Raw genomic sequence first — 19,623 nt, 5'->3', positions numbered from 1 at the left:
TTCCCCTAACTGCCAGGGCTTCTGATATTTCAGCATTTGTCACACCAGACCACTTCCTACAATACACAGTGATGGCATTTGGAATGCGAAATGCACCAGCTACCTTTCAGCGACTGATGAACACTATATTAGGAGATGTTAAGAACTGTAATGTCTATTTGGATGACATTGTAATTCATTCATCATCCTGGAAAAATCACATTAACACTATGAAGACTGTGTTTGCCCGTCTAGCTCAAGCCTCCCTCACCTTGAATCTGGCAAAATGTGAGTTTGCCAAAGCGGTGGTGACCTACCTGGGAAAGGAAGTAGGCCATGGCCAGGTTCGTCCAGTAAATGCAAAGGTGGATGCTATCCTACGCTACCCTGTGCCCACCACACGACGTGAGCTTCGGCGGTTCTTGGGTTTGGTTGGTTATTATAGATGTTTCTGTAGGAACTTCTCAATGGTGGTGGCTCCTCTGACAAAGTTGTGTAGTCCGAAGCAACCATTCACGTGGACTGTTGAGTGTCAACATGCCTTTGACTGTGCAAGATCCTTTCTATGCAGTGCTCCTGTATTGGCAGCTCCTGATTTTAGCAAGACCTTCAAGCTGGAAGTGGATGCCAGCGCCACTGGGGCTGGAGCAGTGTTGCTCCAAGATGGAACTGATGACATCAGTCACCCAGTTTCCTACTACTCAGCTAAGTTCAAGCCTCATCAATTGAACTACTCCACAATTGAGAAGGAAACATTGGCCATGCTGCTAGCTTTGCAGCATTTTGAAGTTTATGTGGGTTCAACAAGTCCCGTTATAGTCTATACAGACCATAACCCATTAGTCTTCCTAAACCGTATGTATAACCACAACCAGCGGTTAATGCGGTGGGCCTTACTGGCCCAAGAGTATAGTCTGGACATCAGGCATAAGAGAGGGGCTGAAAACGTAATAGCTGATGTACTGTCCAGGATATAATGCTGCTCACCTCCCTAGAGTACGTATGATGCTGAAAGATTATTTAATGAAGGATTTTATGGGGGAGGGTGTTACGGTCACTGACCTCTAGGAGCTCTCTTCATTAGAGAGCTCTCTGTTTGTGTTTCAGGTCTCCCTGGCTGTTACAGGTGCAATGCGTTGAAGCTCTTCAGCCACCTCATAAAGAGCTTAAATCCTGAGATGTCAGGCCCCCTTCTCTTATTCACTGGGCCTTGATCTGAAGTGATCTTGTTCATGAGCTGAATGTCTCTGTGTGTGTTCATGTTAAACAATTGATTGACTAAAGTTTTGTTTTTCTGTTCACAGTGGAAGCTGGTAGGGGTTCTCTGCCATTTTTGTTGAACTGTTTTCTCCTTGTTTTGTGGTTAGCCAGGGAGTCCAGGTATTGTATGTCCTTTTCATTTTCTATGTTAGAAAGTGTTTTGTTTTATAAGTAAGGGGGGGGGTTTGTTTGTTGTTTTGGCCTTGGAGACCCTGAGGCTTTAAGCTTCCCTGTTTTGCTGTTTGTTTTTTTTGTGACCCCTGCAAATTGTAAATAAATCATATTTTCCTGCTGACATCATCTTTTAGTTTACTGACTTTTGTGTTACACCCAGTGCCAGAATTTACCCTTTAGTGTTCTTAAGGGTGGGGGGTTGTAACATAAGTGGGGGCTTGTCCGGGATTTGAACCCGGGACCTCTCGCAGATTCCAAAGCAGTTTTAGAAATTATTCAGGGAGAAAGAAATGGTAGAAAAGATTAAGTATTAGAAATCCAGAACAGTCTATTTAGATTATATAGGGGTGACATTGATATTTGGTTATGTTGGGTTCCAGCACATGAAGGTGGAAAAGGCAGTGAAAATGCAGATATATCAGCAAAAAGGGCTTTAGAGTGAACAATAAAGATTAGAATTCCTTTTAGGAAAGGGAAGAAAAATCACTTATTAAGAGTTAAGAAATGGAAAAATGACAAAAGAGGTGGAATGAAGATAAGAAAGGAAGAGGATTATATAAGGTACAAAAATCAGTATTAAATAAAAAAACAATGAGATAAACAGAAGGGAAGAAATAATAATCATCAGATTAAGAGTGGGTCATGCCTGTTTAAATGACAATTTCTTTTAATAGGGAGGAAAAAATGATAAATGTGGAGAAAAAGATAATGTACATGTATTGAACTGTACAATTTATGAACATTAAAGGGAGAAATTGAGAAGGGTGGTTAAAGGAATATTGGGAAATGAAGAAAATATAAAATATATCTTTAGATTAAGGAAAGCATTATTTATTTATCTTCAGAATACAAAATTAAAAAATAGAATTTAATAGATGTAAAACAATGTTGCTACACACTCATGAGCAGAAGGTGGCGGTATGCACCTTAAAGTAGCTTGCGATCCGCCATGATAGAAAAGAAGTAGAAAAGAAAAAGAAGATGCCTGCAGATGAAGGAATCTCAGTTTGGGGAAAAACAAAGACATATAATCTTTTTTTGGATTATAGATGGAAGATGAGCTCTTACTGCTTAGTAATAATTAAAGAGTAATTTAAAAAAAGGCTACGGAGTAAGATGTGGAGACCACAGCTCCATCGGTTGCAGAGTACAGAAATGGGAGAGATTTCTGAAACAGCTGAAGAGGAGGAGAAAGAATATAAACCGGATCACAGAATCCCGGATGCTGGTAAATTCACAGATTAAATCTGGTATTTTTTTCGTGTCAGTTACAGTTTGCGACCATTTTAAGGGAAACACACTCATGTACACTGTAGGTGTAGAACGCTTCGTTGACTGTAGGGACTATCCGCCATATTGTGAGTGGCAACCTTCAATTTGAAACAGGCACAAGTTCGCATATAAACGGAGTTTTCCATGTCGAAGAAGCACTAAAAGATTATCACCCAAGGCCCCGCAGAGGGCAAGTGCTCAATGTAAAAAAAGATACATAAAAAAGGATGTAAGGGCGCAATATTTGCTAGAATCTCACACAGCTTTAGCAGTTTGATGTACTATGAAGTGTTATTAATTATAACACATACAACTGGATCAAATATAGAGAAAGCTATAATATAAATTACGGTAGGCCTAAACCACCTTACATGCAGCATGTTTATTGAATAATTTATTTCAATAAAAAATTATTTAAATTTAACAAACATTTAACTCATGCTTTTATTAGATAGATATTAAGCCTGCATATAATATTAATTAAAGCTCTGTGTGGTTCTGGTTTGCTGTTTGAACAGTGGATAATTACAATATAATTAGTTAATAATTCATGTAATTATATTTTTATTATTTGGAATAAAATAGCTGATCAGTTATTGAAATGTGTCCTATAAACATGTCAGCTGGAATATTCTGACAAGTGCCTTGCCCAGATCTTTCAAACCTCAGTCTGCAGCACCAGTGTCTTGCAACTTTTAGATGTGTCTTTATTTCTAACATACCTGACTTAAATAATCGGGTCACTAACAGGACTTTGCAGAACTGCCATTTGGTTCAGGTGTGCTGGGAAAGGGACATATCTAAAACTGTATTCTGGCATACCATACTATGTGTCTGCTGGAAAAGGTTTCCATGCAGCAGTCCTCACTAGATGTATGCAGGACCTGTCTTTGCAGAGCCTCTTATCTTAGATTTACCAAATCTGTTTTGCTCACCCCATGTCTGACATCCTGTTTGGCTCATCTGGATTTTAGAGATTACACGTTTAGCTCACATATAGATAACATATACACTCGATCTGTGCATGTCAAGGGTGATGGAGGGGACCTGTCCCCCCTGTTTGTAGAAAGGATCAAACTGACTGGAAAAGCTTCTATTTGTGATGGAACAGAGGACGAGGGGATGAAAGAGATTGTGTGAATAAGGATTAAATGTTGCAGGCTACTGTCCCATAAAGGACTTGAGTTAAAATTCCCCTGGATTAGCCAGTCACAGCAAAAATCAGTCACACTGAGGTAGTGTTCCTGACATGAATGCTTATTTGGAAATTATGTTTTTTGGTGAATGTTTTTATTATTAAGGGAGAAAAATTATACAAGTCTACATGGCCTTTTCAGAAAAACTTAAGTGGGAACTCCCTGACAAAATGAATCACACCAAAAGATTCTCAAAACACAGACATAACGTCGAGATCCACTAACTAATCTGGCAGTAAGGAAGGCATGAGGAAGGCCAAGTTCAATCTGTGTGGAAAACAGATTTGGTATAAGACATTGGGAATTAGGGTTGTCGCAATACAAACATTTTAAACTTGATATCAATACCCAGAAAAATATTTGATGCTCAATACCATTTTCAATACCATGAAAAAGAAACATACAAAATTGTTTATTAAAGATAATTAGAGTTAAAAAAAAAATGTTTTTGCTATATCCAGATACATTAGCAAAGATGATAAAATGCGATTTTTTTTTTTTTTTATATATATAATTTTGTAACTCTAGAAAGAAGTTGTTGCTCTGCCGCTCTGTCTGTTAGGTTTAAGATTTATATAAAAGTAAAATAGGTAAATGGATGTTTGCTTATAATTATTTTAGATATTTAAGATCCATTTGGTTGTATTTCAAATCAATAAGAATATTATCTAATGAAATATTGTAATATTTGAAAGATTTGATTTCTTCTTACACCCCTATTATCAATACATTACAGATACATTACTGATACAATACAGCATTGTATCAGGATACAGCGATTTTTAGTCTGCACACTTTTTTGAGTATCTTTTGACAGCTCTACTGTGAATACTTTACAGATATACTGTAAATTACTTAGATTTCTCTATATTTGAAGGTTTTTTGTTGTTGTAGTATTTAGCATCTGGTGTGAAATATCTCAATACCAGAAAAACATCTCAATATTTCAACAGAAAGAGTTGATGAGTTGGTTATATATGGTACAGACATTAAAATTTGATTATTTCATAGAGAAACTTGTTGACAATATATTATTGTTCATGACTTTTGTTCATTTTAGATTTCTCAAATATTTGCACATTAAATTTACAATATTTTAGAAAACCTTAGAAATTCTATCATATTGTGCTATATTTGGGTTATTTATTCTACGTTAATTTGCACACTGTCATCTGTGATTATGTTGAGAAAGCATGCTCCATGCCCATGGTTTTTCATGTTCATTAAACATTTTTCATGCCTTTAATTATTTGTCTTTTTCATATAGTAAGAAAAAATATAGTGACAACCCTACTGTAGTGTTGGCATTACTTAACAAAAAAAAAAAAAAAAACATAATCCAAAAGAAATGAATGTTCATAATCAAAGCACCTAAATATATCTTTGTTAATAAGCAACTTAGTCCAGGCTGAAGTTCAAATACTTTCTAATATGCAAAATACCTCACATTATTTCTTGCAGATATTAAACAGATGGTGATTGTTAAAGAAGAAGCTGTTGTAGACCACAGACCGAACACCGACCTTCATGACGCAGAGCCCGACCATATTAAAGAGGAACGAGAAGAAGTCTGCGTCAGTCTTGGGGGAGAGCAGCTCAATGGGAAGGAGGAGACTGATGCCACCGGGTTTCCAGTAACTGCCATTCCCTTAAAGAGGGTGGATGATGACCAGTCTGCTGTGCCCTACCTGCTTTATCCCAACCAAATTAGAGTCACAGAGCTTCCAGGGGAAAACGATGGAGAAGAATCCACCAGGATTCAAGAATGTGCAGATGGTACCATTTACTTGAAGACTGAAAACACTGAGAAGGACAAAGAGGAGGAGGATGTAGAGAACCATGTTCTGAAAGACTTCTTAGACTCAGAACTGAAAACCAAGGATACAGAGAATGACTGGAGGGACAGCAGAGTTCCTGAGTCAGATGGAGACATTAACAATACTTTTAGCTCCTCTGAGTTTGCTGAACAATTTGTTCGCCGTCGCTTACTTCAACAAGACTCAATCATTTCAAAAATGGGGTCATCAAACTCACATGATGATTTTACAGAGAATAAAAGTGTGAACTTGCAAAGAAAAGTCAAGGGTGGAGTAAAGTTTGCCTGTGAAGACTGTGGTAAAACTTTTATATTAAAATACAGTTTAAACAGGCATAAGAAAATCCACACAGGAGATAAACCTTACTGCTGTGATCTGTGTGATAAGAGATATAGCCGAAAAGAACATTTGAAAATACACATGAGAATCCATTCTGGAGAGAAACCATTTTGTTGTGATCTTTGTGGACAAAGCTTCAGCGAAAAAGGCAGTTTGAACATACACATGACCATCCACACAGGACAAAAACCTTTCAGTTGTGACCAGTGTGGGCAAAGATTTAGCCAAAAATCTAATTTAAACACACACAAAAGAATCCACACTGGACAGAAACCTTTTTGTTGTGATTTATGTGGACAAAGGTTTAGCCAAAAAGCGACATTGGACAGACATGTAAGAAGCCACACAGGACAGAAACCTTTCTCTTGTGATCTGTGTGGAAAAAAATTTGGTCATAAAGAAAGTCTAAACATGCATATGAGATTTCACACTGGACAGAAACCCTTCTGTTGTGATCTCTGTGGAGAAAGATTTACCCAAAAGGAACAGTTAAACACACATGTGAGAATCCACACAGGGCAGAAACCCTTTTGTTGTGACGTTTGCGGTCAAAGATTTACCCAAAATGAAAACTTAATCACACACATAAGAATCCACACAGGACAGAAACCTTTCTGTTGTGATGTATGTGGGCAAAAATTTCGAGCTAAAACAAATTTAAACACGCACATGAGAATCCACACTGGACAGAAACCTTTCAGTTGTGATATATGTGGACACAGATCTAGTGTAAAAACCAATTTAAAGATACATATGAGAATCCACACCAGAGAGAAACCGTTTTGCTGTGACGTATGTGGACAAAGGTTCAGTGTTAATACAACTTTAAAACGACACATGAGAATCCATACAGGATATAAACCTTTCTTTTGTGATCTGTGTGGACAAAGGTTTGGTTATAAATCTACTTTAAACACACACATGCGAATCCACACTGTACAGAAACCTTTTGCTTGTGATCAGTGTGGACACAATTTTAATGAAAAAGCGAACTTAAACAGACACATGAAAATCCACACTGGCCAGAAAATGTGTTAAGCAAGGTTATTTATTTTTTTGTGGTATCATTATATGTCTTCACTTTCTAGTGATTATTTTCTTTGGTTTTAAAACATTTTCAATTATACATTTAAGTCGTAGTTCGCAGACATCATTTAGTTTTGTTCCAACTAGGTTTAAATAATTTATTTTATGTTTTGAATGAAGTCTGTCTATGTAATCAGATGTTGAAGTTTTTATTTCTGTATATAAACTGGAGCTGTTTGTCTTGTAAAGTGCATCTGGTCGAACTTAATGTTATAAGGTATAACTAAAATGACTATAATTGAGTTTATGTTTAACATAGACTAGATTTAATTGCTTTGAGAATTTGCCAATTTATTTGTATATTGTTATACATCTTTGCTTTATTCTGCTAATGATATAACTGTTCATTAAACTACAGAGAAAAAAAATCCTCGTAATAAAATAAGGTTTGTTTTATGTTTGTTAATTTATTGATATGTGTAGAAATTTGAATCCGGTAAAAATGTTCACAGTTAAAAGCTAAGGAAAGAGTAATAAACACATATACATTGAAAATATGAAATATTTCCTTTGTAAAAATGTAAATTCAAACTGAAATTTTAACAAATAAATTTATTCCCAGGAAAAAAATATTTAATTTTTCTACACTCTATTTTAAGATGCATTATAGAGGAAGTTATCCTTCTACACATTACAGTAAGCACCTATTGTGTGGCTTCTACTATAAACAAACAACCAGCACTGTCCATGGTGCTGTGACTGAACCGGCTTCACTACTACTGCTGGTGGGAACATTGAAGGTAGACGCAATTTCCTGACTACCCTCACGCACAGAGCTGTAATGCTTTTCATTGGATTATGTGATTCAAATAGGTGCAGTTCATTTTAAAGATAAACCTAAACTCAGACAGGAACAGGTAAACTGGCAACAACTGGTGCAGAATGATGGGAGCTGAGGTGTGTTGCAATGTCTACCTACTGAATGTAATCACTGTAAAACAATCAAGAAATAATTATTGCAGCATATTTAGTGAATTTCTTCCTGCCATAAACTTTTAGCATAAAAACTGTGCACTCTTGAACATGAGTGCCCTGCATGACTTTTTATTAAAAAAGAAGCAATCTAAAACAAAAAATTTATCTATGAGCAGCACATACCACTCTAATGGGGAATCTGTAACTCTTTACTGAGGATCCCTTTCAGGGATTTCCCATCACGTTGAGAGATTACCTCTGCGCATAGCCTTCCCATACAGAGAGGAGCCACAAAGAGGATTGCATGAAGGGGATACTCAGCATCCCTCACCTGAACTGAATGATTCACTATGAAAAACAAAAAACCCTCTTAGGCAGGGATCACCTGGAGGAGTGACCCCTTACATCAAATTTATATAATGGTTCCATTCAGTAAAAGGGGAATTAAAATCAGTCATTAAATGTAAAGTCAAGTGAAGATTGCAGATATAGTGGAAATCTGAAAGAATTGTGGATTTTTAACCTTTTTATGAGGAAATGGTGGAACAGGACGGATGAATTAACTTTATCCAGACTTACAGGGTTAAAAAGAAAATTGTTGAAATTAGGTAAACATACTAGAGGGAAATGTAACTTTTGTTTTCAACCAGAGAAAGTGCAACATGTTTTATTGTTTTTCATCATATAAGCTGCTGAGGAGGGAAGTAGTGTATTGTTGCCATTTTAACCAGCTTCTCAAATCATATTTCTGATAATGTGCCCCCAACTTATCAAAAATAATCACTGGTATTAGTATTGGTGATACATATTTAAATTGTGTAACTTTGGTATAGCCCATTTCAATAAACACATACGGTAATACCAGAGGTGTCAGATAAACTCCACTCCGCTTGGTGGCGCTATAACATTAGCTTGGCAAATGAAACTGAGAAAAGAATGCGTCTATTTAAAGACGTTTGGATTCTCTGTTTGTATGGGATCTGAGCTCTGATGACTCTTTCAGTGAACAATTGAACAAGTGATAAATAGAAATGCGGAGGCAGCGGCTCCAACAGTGGCAGAAATCAGCAGAGGGAGAGATTTCTAAAGAGGACGAAGAATATAAGCTGGATCCCAAAATCTCGGAAGGTTATAACCCCAGCGTTCCGCTGCACAGATTAGGTGTGTATGTTTTCACCTCCTTTATATTTTAGATGACATGTAGATCACCTTCAACACGCCTTAGCACGTTTAATGTTTCGGTATAAGTTTAAAAAAAATAATAATAAAAAAACGTTTCCGCCGCCATATTGTGAGTGGAAAATTGGGCCTGACAACAAGATACAAGCTTCCTTAGAAAGGTTAATTTCCATCCGAAATTAGCATTAAATGACTTTATGGATATAATAAGAGAAATAGTCAAGAGAGTGTTGTTTATTTATTATTAAATAATGATTATTTTTAATTTTATTTTATACTAAATTCCGGTGCTTTACTGATTGTATTTTTCTGCAAATATGCGTCTATATTAGGGTTGAAACAATCGGATTAACCGTGATTAACAATTATTCAAAAATTGGAGTATAGAGACTCTAAAACATGCCTTTGGCTGAAAGATCAACCCACTTAAAGCAGTTATTATACCAAAATTGTAAAAAAAAAAAAAAAAAAAAAAAAAAATGAATAAACATTTTTGCATTTAAGATAAAAAGATATATATTTTTCATTTGTCAATATGCTCTATTTAAAACTCCTCAAGTAGAAAAGTTTAAGTTTCACCTGCGTTGATTTAATCAAGATTCTTTAAGGAATCTTTTGCTGTCCGATTATTAAACGATTATTCGAAAAAACTAATTGATTTGCAAAATAATTGCTGGTTGCAGCCCTAGTCTGGATTTTGAGTCTGAAGAGATCAATTGGTAATAATTAATGAATTACTCTGTTACACATGCAGATGTCAGTAGATAAAATAATCACATCCATGTATTGTATTTGGTTTTGTGTTCAAAGTCGCAGAGGTCATCTTTTGCTGTGGGTCCTTAATTCCTGTTATCTGGTCTTCTCTCTGCTGTGTGACGCAGCAATAAGTGCTTACACTCTATTAATAGACAAGGATGAAGTTGGCAAAAAAGAAAGGTGATTCCACCTATTCTTTTCACCTGTTCTCAAGCTGCTTGGGTTTAAAACTATAATATTTAGACCCCTAAAACATGAACTTTATTATTCTACCCCAGGGTTTCTCATCTCATTTTGAATTTGAATTTCTCTCCTGGATTTAATGTGAAGCCAGTGTGGTTTCTCTTTTTAGTTTTCATATGAACTCTAGATGCAGTGTTTTGGATCATCTTAAGGTTTTCAACTGAATTAAATAGGCTTCCTGAAAGTAAAGAAGTACAATAGTCCAGCTTTGAAGTAACAAATGCCTGGACTAGTTTTTCAGTATTCATTACGCCTCATCTGTTTAGCCAGCAGAATTTTCCATCCAGGGCATCATGTGATCAAGTGATAACCTAATCGGTGACGTCTCCATCTGACATAATTACAATATTTCCCCAAAGTATGTACATATTAATCAAAAAATACACAAATATGAAATGGAGATTAAAAGTAAAACATATTCATATTCACAAAGAAAAATGCTTATGTAACTGCGTTCGCTACAGTTCCTCAGCCTAAAGACGAGGACAAATGGCTAAATTGTTTTTACGTCCAGTTTGTAAAATTATTTCGAGGCAGCAACAGAAAATTGAAAGTGAAAGCCCAAGCTTCCCACAGAGAGTGGTGGATAAAGGACTAAGTCAGGCCAGCTATGTGTCAAACTGTGTTCAACACCTTTCCCAGTTAAAAAAGGAGCTTTTTTTTATCACAAATATAATGGTGCAGTGTATCAATATCTGAATCCTATGCATTGCCTTTGATGCAGTTTATTGCCAAATAAATGCCATGATGAAGAAATGCATCTTCTTTCAAAGCTAAACATAAGAAAACAACATAATTATGCAAAAAAAAACAGAAAGATTATTTGTTACTTTTATAGAGACAGCTTGCATAGACATTTAAAAAGACATTTGACAGTGTTAAATATAACATAGGTAATTTAAACATTAAAAAGAAAGACATGCAATCGTCAAATATGTAAAATTAAACATAAAAAAACAAACACTGCTACTAAAAAGGTGTAAAAAAAATAAATAAAAAGTATCATGCAGCTAATTTAAGCTGAAGCTTTTTTCTTTTTTCCGGTGACAACTAATTTCAGTTTCCCAGCAGAGTTACTTCACTGGCCTTGTCACCACAGGATGGCACTGTTTTTGTGTTGGGCTCCTTCTAATGAAAAAATAATCCTTAAGTGTTTCTGGTGGCATTTAAAAGTGATCTGTAAAAATGAGAAGTTAGCCCATTGCTGCATTTGCAGTAGGAATATATCATGTAAAAGGCAGCCGGCGGCCAACATAATTAAACACCTCTGGACTCCAGATAAGTGCCACCTTTTAACTGCACTGCACCGGTGTCATGCCCTGTTACGTATCCCTAAACTAACGGAATTTGTTTCCTCTGCATTTGGACTGGCACTTCTGCAGCAGCCTTTTTAACAATTTATTCCTTTTACTTTGTTTTGATACCCACCGCTTTGTTCATACTTTTTGAGCAAATGATTACTATCATCCATAACTTCCAGAATAATAGTAAGCATAACTTTAGTCATTTTATTACACTTTTTGGATGTGTTTAATTCTCTTTAAATTATCTGAAACAATATTGTTAAATTTTAAACAAAGCCCATCCCTAATTGTTGGTCACTGCTGCCTCTATGTTTGGATAAACGTGCTTCATACTTTGAAAATGTATGTTGTTGTTTTTTTTTAAAGGAAATTGCCACTTAATTGTTAGTTGATTGACAGGATCACCTTTTTTTTTTTTTTGATAATCTGCATCCCTAACCTATAAGTTTCTTGTGAAAATTCTTTTGTAGATTTCTCTTTATTTTGATTTCGATATGGGAGTGGCAGTCCAGTGGTTAGGGCATAGAGCTTGGAATCGTGAGTTTGAAACCCACTTCCACATACCGTCAGTCTGGGCCGCTGAGCAGGACCCTTAACCCCTGATTGTTCCTTGGGCGCCCCACAATCGCAGCCCTCTGCTCCCCCAGGGGATGAGTTAAATACAAGGAGTGAATTTCTCCAATGTGAGATCAATAAAGTTCAATTATTATTATTTGAGGATTTGATTGTTATCATCAAGTGTATTTTGATATGTTGATGCTTCAATAAGAAATATTTAAATTGAGAAAATGTTGATGGGTTGATTTCCTTTTTTTAAAATCAAATTATTCTGCATACAAATTGGAAATTTGCAGCACAATATAAAGCAATCATGTACCAGTGAGATGTAGAAAACATGATGCTAGATGAAAAGATTAAAAAGCTTTTACCATGTTCTTCTTCTGATTAAGTAAATAGGTTTCGTCATGACTTAGCCAACGTAATAAACAAAAATATAATATATAATAAATGAAATGGTGAAAATTATAGTAATTATACCATAAAGTTAAATATAACCCAATAATAAAGTTATTCAATCCAGGCTAATATGCTTAATCTGTTTCATTATTTCCTGCAGATGTTAAGCAGATGCTGATTGTTAAAGAAGAAGCTCCGGCAGACCACAGACATTGTGCTGACCACCATGACCCAAAGCTCCACCACATTAAGGAGGAACAGGAGGAGGTCTGTGTCAGCTTTAAGGAAGAGCAGCTCAGTGAGAAGGAAGAGATCAATCCTGTCAGGTTTCCAGTCACTGCTACTCAAATAAACAGCGGGAATGATGAACAGTCCCCTCTGCTCTCCCAGTTTTATCCTGACTTTTTCAAAGGCAAGATACAAGAAGGTGAAGATGGTTCTATTTACTTAAAGACTGAAGACCCTGCAAAGGAAGAAAAGGAAGAGAATATAAAACATCCCATCTCAGAGCTGCAACACTTGACAGACACTAGTCTGAAAACTAACAACATGGACGATGACTGGGAGGAGAGTAAAGCTCCTGAGTCAGACGGAAACCTCGGAAACAAACCATTTAGATCTTTTGAGATTGCTGAACAATTGGTTCAACATGGTTTTAATCAAAAATACACAATCAACTCAGATATAGGGTCTTCCAGCTCATTGGGAAATAAATGTTTTACAGATAAGAGAAATGTCGACTCGGGAAGGGAAGTCCAGACAGATAAGAAGTTTACCTGTGAAGACTGTGGTAAAATGTTTAGTATAAAGAGCAATTTTAATAGACACAAGATGATCCACACAGGGCTGAAACCTTTTTGTTGTGATCTATGTGGACATAGCTTTAGCCTTAAAGGAAATTTAAAAGCACACATGAGAGTTCACACAGGACAGAAACCTTACTGCTGTGATATATGTGGACAAAGGTTTAGCCAAAAATCTAATTTAAACACACACCTTATAGTACACACAGGAAACAAACCTTTCTATTGTGATCACTGTGGACAAAGCTTTAGCCTTAAAAGGAATTTTAACATACACATGAGAATCCACACGGGGCTGAAACCTTACCATTGTGATCTATGTGGACAGAGATTTAGGGATAAAGGAGATTTGAACGCACATATAAGAATCCACACAGGACAGAAACCATACTTTTGTGATCTATGTGGGCAAAGGTTTAGTCAAAAAGAGAATTTTAAGAAACACTCAAGAATCCACACAGGACAGAAACCTTTCTGCTGCGACGTATGTGGTAAAAAATTCAACAGAAAAGAAAATTTAAAGACGCATTTAAGAATCCACACAGACGAGAAACACTTCTGTTGTGATCAATGTGGACAACGATTTAGACGAAAAGAGCATCTAAACATGCACTTGAGAATTCATAAAGGAGAGAAACCTTTCTGTTGTGACCTGTGTGAACAAAGATTTACCCGAAAAGCAACTCTAAACAAACACATGAAAACCCACACCAATCAACAGCTGGCTAAAGTTTGAAAACTCAAACTATGACGCTGCAGTTAGCTGTGAAATATTACTGTTGACATGACAGCAGTTGTTCGTGATCAGTGCGGCATATGCTGTGCTATAAGCCCTTTTCACACTACCCTTTTGAAACTGAGCTGAGAACGGTCTGACAGTAACCAACTAACTAACTGATGAGTGTAAATAGAACATAATTGAACTGGACCGTGCAAGACACAACTGAACCGCTCTACATATAGTACTAGTTCAATTGTAGGGCTCTGCACGATTCAATTGTGGCTCAGTTCTCTGAAACCAAGCAGCGCATGTGTGCATCATCTCTTATTTACAGTCAGCTGACTCATTTCGCTGGTTTTCAGGCGTGTCCGGCTTTATAAATCACAGATCTCTCCACCTGTTAACAAATGAACTTCTTCTCCGCCTATTAACAATAAATTACATCAAAAGAGCGTGGTGGGACCTGGGATGATGCCGAGACTGAGGCTCTCATTGAAATTTGGGCAGAGAACGCTATCCAGGCACATAAGTTCCTAAATGTTATGGGCGCCACAATTTTTTGGGGGGGTAATTCCTGCCTTGAGAGCTGTAGTATGGATGACTGCCGATAGGAGGCAAGGAACGGAGCTAGCATGATGTGTAAATGGTCATAAGGAACCAAGCTCGGCACAGTTAACTGATCCAAGCTCAGTCCGAACTCGGCATGGATCCGTTTCAGAGGGGTAGTGTAAATGGGGCAATAGAGAATGAGATTTTTTTTCAGGACTCCCACATGATGGAAGTTAACTAAGGATCATGGGATTAGGACAGTATAGGATTACCAAATTGCCGGAAACCTTAAAGGCCAAATAAAGGTACTTCTCAATTTTATCAAATGTAATAGTAATTGAAACCCTGTATTGGTGTATACTCATGTAATATCTTGGCTTTTTAGCATTGGCAAATTGATCGTTGTTTAAGTCACATCATGGCATAATGCGAATACCTCAAATTGGTAAGCACACAGGTCATGGCAGAAGTGGTATCTAAATAATACTGGCCTTAAGGAAAGAGCTAGGGCGTAAAGACACAGCGTACCACACAGAGTTAAACAAAAATATATGCGTTTTAGTTTTATAATGGAGAGCTTTAGCCATTCATTACTTATGTGTAACTTGTTTTTTCGTAGTTTTTTCCCCTATGGCTAAAGCCCTAATTTTACAGGCATCATTCCTGTATGTTTCCATCATGTAATGATATCCATAAGGCTGAAGGCTGTCTGGATTTAGCACAGCATGCTGGAGTTCCTCTCCTATCTTAGATAAGATCAGGAGGTAGGAGCTACAGTTTAGGGTATTCTCCTTTTCGGGTCCCGAACTGACACTTTTCTATTGGAGGAAAAAACAAACTGAATATCTCAACTTTGTACTATTTAATTTCATAATATTGCTGATTTTCAATATCTGCCATAGTGCTCTTCCTTTACACCTTGCATGTGTTTATTTCAAATAATATATTCCTGCATCTATTTATGTAAACTGTATGTTTTTAAGTGTTGAGAACCTTGTCACCCAAATAAATTCCTTTTTATGTGTTACACGGTACTTGGCAACAAAGCCTTTTCTGAGTCTGATACTCTGATGCTCCCACAGTTGGAAAGTCTGAAGCCTCCCCTCCAGGATGCAACATAGTATTTTCTTAAATGGCACATATCATGCAATATCAACTTTTTTGAGTTTTTAGTTATAATATTATTGCTGTATTTTGTGGATAATTTCAGTGATGGAGGGGGTGAGTTAAATAATATATATTACATGTTATGCCTTATAGTTTAATAAAAGCTATTCCATGCACAAATTACATTTTACAGGTCAAAAGATAAATTTAAATCACTTTCTGGCAAATAAAAAACACTTTTGTGGATTAATTTAGATTCAGCAAGATATATTTAATATGTCTTAGAGTGATTTTAGGAAGGAATTACATTTTAATATTAATATATTCATCACTCCTTGGCGTGTTAACGGTGTCATGTTTTCTCTATTCATGGAATTTATTCAATATAGGGAGTTCAAATCAGGATTAATACCCTTTGATTCTGCCTTGAAATTTGGCTTTTTTATGTACTTACTTTTTCCAAATTAATAAATATTATTCCCATAAAAAACAAAATTGAACAAAGACATTTTATTTTAAATGATTTATTGAGTTACAGCCATCACAGTACATTAACATAACAGAATATTTTTCAATCAAATTTAGTGCAGATATGTCATCCAAAGTTTACTTTTATTGCCAAAGCAGATGTTTATGAGGGTAGACATGCAAAACAAAGCCTTTCATGAGGAGAAAAGCAGAAGAAAAGCAAATAAGACACACATCTGCTGTAACCTTGGTCATACAAACATAACTGTTTTACTAGTGTTAATAGTTTTTGATATCTAAATCTAAAACACAGAGAAAAACACTTGAAACAACACAGGCTGACTGTAAACAAGCCCCTCTTCCTGCTGCTGGTTACTCAGTGGCGATGTATGGAAAGCCAAATGGTTCATTTACTCTTGATTTCTGACACGTAGACAACACGTCAATTACACGTATTTTGCGTGTTGTCTTCACCTTTCGATCTGTCACATGTAGTTGACGTGTTAAGAAAGCATTTACTATACGTTAAGTACGCATTGGCAACTTGTCAAATTTACGTCAACTACTTGTTGATGTCAAGTGAATATGAGCAATTCAGCTACTTGTTCAATTTGAGCTGTTGCTCATCGCTTATTTCCCACTGGCTGCTGAGTAGTAGAATATGGCAGGCTGTTTTGACATTTATTAGCTTGATTGAGTATGTAATCCAGATGTCTCAAATGCATTTCTTCCTAGTCAAAATGAAGATTTCAGATATCCGAAATGCAATTTTTACAAGTAAAATGACTTTACGTTTCTCACTAGTGGGCTTTTACTTCCAGATATTTAAAATAACATTATTCCTATCTAAAATTCTGACGAGGATGAACTCTAATTTCAGACCTTCATAATACTGCTCCATAATACTCCATACTGCTAGTCATAATGACAATTTCAGATATCAAAAATTTATTAAATTTTACAGATATCTAGAAATCCAATTCATGGCATCAAAAATATATTTCTGCTAATAGAAATGTTATTAAAGATATCAACTACTTATTTTATGACTAGTTAAATTAGAATTTCTGATATCCTAATTTTAATAATGCCCATCCAAAATGCAGTTATAATTGTAGTTACAATTCTTCCTCTTCTTGTGAAAATGAATTCAAAGAGTATGATCCACTGTTGAAGTTGAAGTCTTCGGATCACCTGCTCAAAGTCCAACCAGCAACATAGGAACCCATTGAAAGGGAGGATTTACTAAGTTTCATCGATCTTCTAAAACTAATGCTAGTTCCTACACCACACAAACGCATTACATCAGCAGCTGCACTTAAACACAGCTATATTACCATGAATCATTTGTCAACAGTTCTCACGTTCTTGAGGCCTATGAGGCGATAAGAAATCACACATTTTTGATGGCAGAAAGGTAATGACCCTCATCATTATATCCCAAAGAAATTATATACAACTTTGATGAATTTTTGACCTATAGCTGTGAAACACAAAGCTGCTCTTCTGGCAGCACTACAGACAACTATGCCCCACCCAGAGGTAATTTCTTTAATGCTGAGACTGGAAAATGACCAGAAGGGATGATGTATTTATATAACAGGACCTCATCAGGTTTCTGCAGCAGGACCCCCTCTTCTCAAAGATACCCCGACATTTGGTCCGGTTTATACACAGAATTCCCTACTGTGACATCCCGACTCTCCTCTAAAACCTCTGATCTAAGAAGAGACAGTGATCAGTGCAGAAAAGAAGGAAACAAGAATCACAACAAAATGTTGTGAAAATAATGAACAATTCTAAATCTCTAATATCCCACTGTCAAAGTTATACATGATCGTTCTGTACATTCAGCTGACTTAAGTGATCATCATGCGAAAATATTGACAAATTGACTTAAGAGAACGTCAATAATGACTAGTACCAACAAGGTGGTGAAATCAAAGAAATACTCTATAACTAAATTTAGCTGATTTAAGTTACAGCTGCTCTGTATTTTCTGTAGAGGAAATAAGGGATTTTCAGTTGATTCTGCATTTATGCAGTGCTGGTTGTCATCCCTGCTCCACAAAAGATTACCGGCATCAGTTAGTCTCTCTGATCAGAAACAGGCATGGCCACCCAGTTCCAGTTGTATGGTGATAAATAATAACACAATACTGAGGAACTGCTTTCAAAAGGATCTAAAGACAAAATATCCCCAATCCAAGATATCAAAACCTTAACAAGCTTCGATGATTCCTCGCAGCTAGTTAAGGTTAACATCCACAAGAATTTTTGGAAGAGAGTAGAGACATTTTTCTGTAACATAAACTAGTTTTGCCTTCATGGCCCAAAAAGAAAACAACGTAAGCAGCCGTACTGGAAAATTAAATAGAGTTAATAGGTTAAATTAAGTTCAAACCCCCAAAATGAGATCTTCACGCCCTCTGTTTACTCCTCAGAAGTCAGTGACCCCCAACCCCTTCCATCCCTCCCTCCCTTCATCCTTTATACCCTTGTCCCTTCATCCAGCATTCAGTCAATACACCTATAAACTCATATTAACTTTTGGTGTGGTCCTTGCTAGTGAAACAGTTATTGTTCTTTGTGTGCGTTTACACAACATATTTTATTCCCTATTATAATCCCGGTTATCAAAGCAACAGAGGTTTATCACCAAAACATCCCCTGAGTGATTCAGCTCTTGATTTTTCTTCTAAACTTCATCCTGAGTAAGCCTTTGCACCAGACTGCAGGCTTTCCCCTATCCCAGTCCATATGTGGGTTTTCAGTTTCCTTCCCACTTAAATAAATTAAAGAAATTAAAAACGTTTACTAAACACATGTTCCTGCTTTTCTGGTCTGTAAGCAAGATGCTTGTAAAAAAAAAAAAAAAAGAAGCTAATTGATATTTATTGGCAATTTTATTAAAAAACGAGTACTTAATTAATCCAAAATTTTACAGAAATACAAAATGATTTGAGTATATTTCCAATTATACATATATTGTCAAATATGAGATCTTTTGTAAATGTATTCCAAAATATTGACATGGCTGATGGTATAAAATGATAACTTGGAATATGTACCTCAGGTTTCAAATGCCAAAGATTTGGTCATATAACAGCTGTAGGCAAAGGCAAACAACGTGCTGAAGAGAATTAATATGGAAAGTTGGGCAAAGAAATAAAAATGAAATGTAACTGTGATGGAGAACATACTGCTGCATATTGAGGTTGTGAAGTAAGCAAGAGATCTGAAGAGATAAGAATAGAGAAATTGCAGCTCATAATAACTTATGCTGCAAAAATAATCCCATCCCAGTCAGAACAGTTGCTCAAAGGACAAGGTCAAACCCTCTGGAGGAGTGTCCCAAAATTGCAGAAGATTCATTGATTGTTAAAAAGAAGGATTTTGTTCTTTTCATGGTAGAAATTATCAATTGCTGTGTTCAAACGACAAAGAAAACTGAAAAACTAAAAATAATAGTGAAAGCTGCGGGAAAGTACCTTGAAG

The 19,623-nt window shown here is 36.1% G+C and overlaps 2 protein-coding genes across 2 annotated transcripts; both read left to right on the top strand.

Moving 5' to 3' along the window:
* Positions 1-2,399: 2,399 nt before the first annotated feature.
* Positions 2,400-7,680, top strand: LOC119771516 (gastrula zinc finger protein XlCGF57.1-like). Its single transcript, XM_038267559.1, has 2 exons — positions 2,400-2,641; positions 5,343-7,680. Exons 1-2 carry the CDS (start codon positions 2,530-2,532, stop codon positions 7,073-7,075), a joined length of 1,845 nt encoding a protein of 614 aa, XP_038123487.1. The 5' UTR covers positions 2,400-2,529; the 3' UTR covers positions 7,076-7,680.
* Positions 7,681-8,964: 1,284 nt separating this feature from the next.
* On the top strand, positions 8,965-15,579 carry LOC119771509 (gastrula zinc finger protein XlCGF57.1-like). Its single transcript, XM_038267546.1, has 2 exons — positions 8,965-9,199; positions 12,638-15,579. Exons 1-2 carry the CDS (start codon positions 9,070-9,072, stop codon positions 14,014-14,016), a joined length of 1,509 nt encoding a protein of 502 aa, XP_038123474.1. The 5' UTR covers positions 8,965-9,069; the 3' UTR covers positions 14,017-15,579.
* The last annotated feature ends 4,044 nt before the right edge of the window (positions 15,580-19,623 follow it).

Source organism: Cyprinodon tularosa, unplaced genomic scaffold, assembly GCF_016077235.1.
Source record: "Cyprinodon tularosa strain WSP-4 unplaced genomic scaffold, ASM1607723v1 ctg118, whole genome shotgun sequence".
NCBI classification, from domain to species: Eukaryota; Metazoa; Chordata; class Actinopteri; order Cyprinodontiformes; family Cyprinodontidae; genus Cyprinodon; species Cyprinodon tularosa.
The sequence above is the reverse complement of the archived record's forward strand: the minus strand, read 5'-3'. Positions and strand labels throughout refer to the sequence as shown.

Excerpts from the sequence above, each read along its gene's own strand:
- LOC119771516 (XM_038267559.1), top strand. The coding sequence starts at position 2,530 with ATGTGGAGACCACAGCTCCATCGGTTGCAGAGTACAGAAATGGGAGAG. Across the intron at positions 2,642-5,342 it reads TCACAGAATCCCGGATGCTG|ATATTAAACAGATGGTGATT; the intron begins GTAAATTCACAG and ends TATTTCTTGCAG.
- LOC119771509 (XM_038267546.1), top strand. The coding sequence starts at position 9,070 with ATGCGGAGGCAGCGGCTCCAACAGTGGCAGAAATCAGCAGAGGGAGAG. Across the intron at positions 9,200-12,637 it reads CGTTCCGCTGCACAGATTAG|ATGTTAAGCAGATGCTGATT; the intron begins GTGTGTATGTTT and ends TATTTCCTGCAG.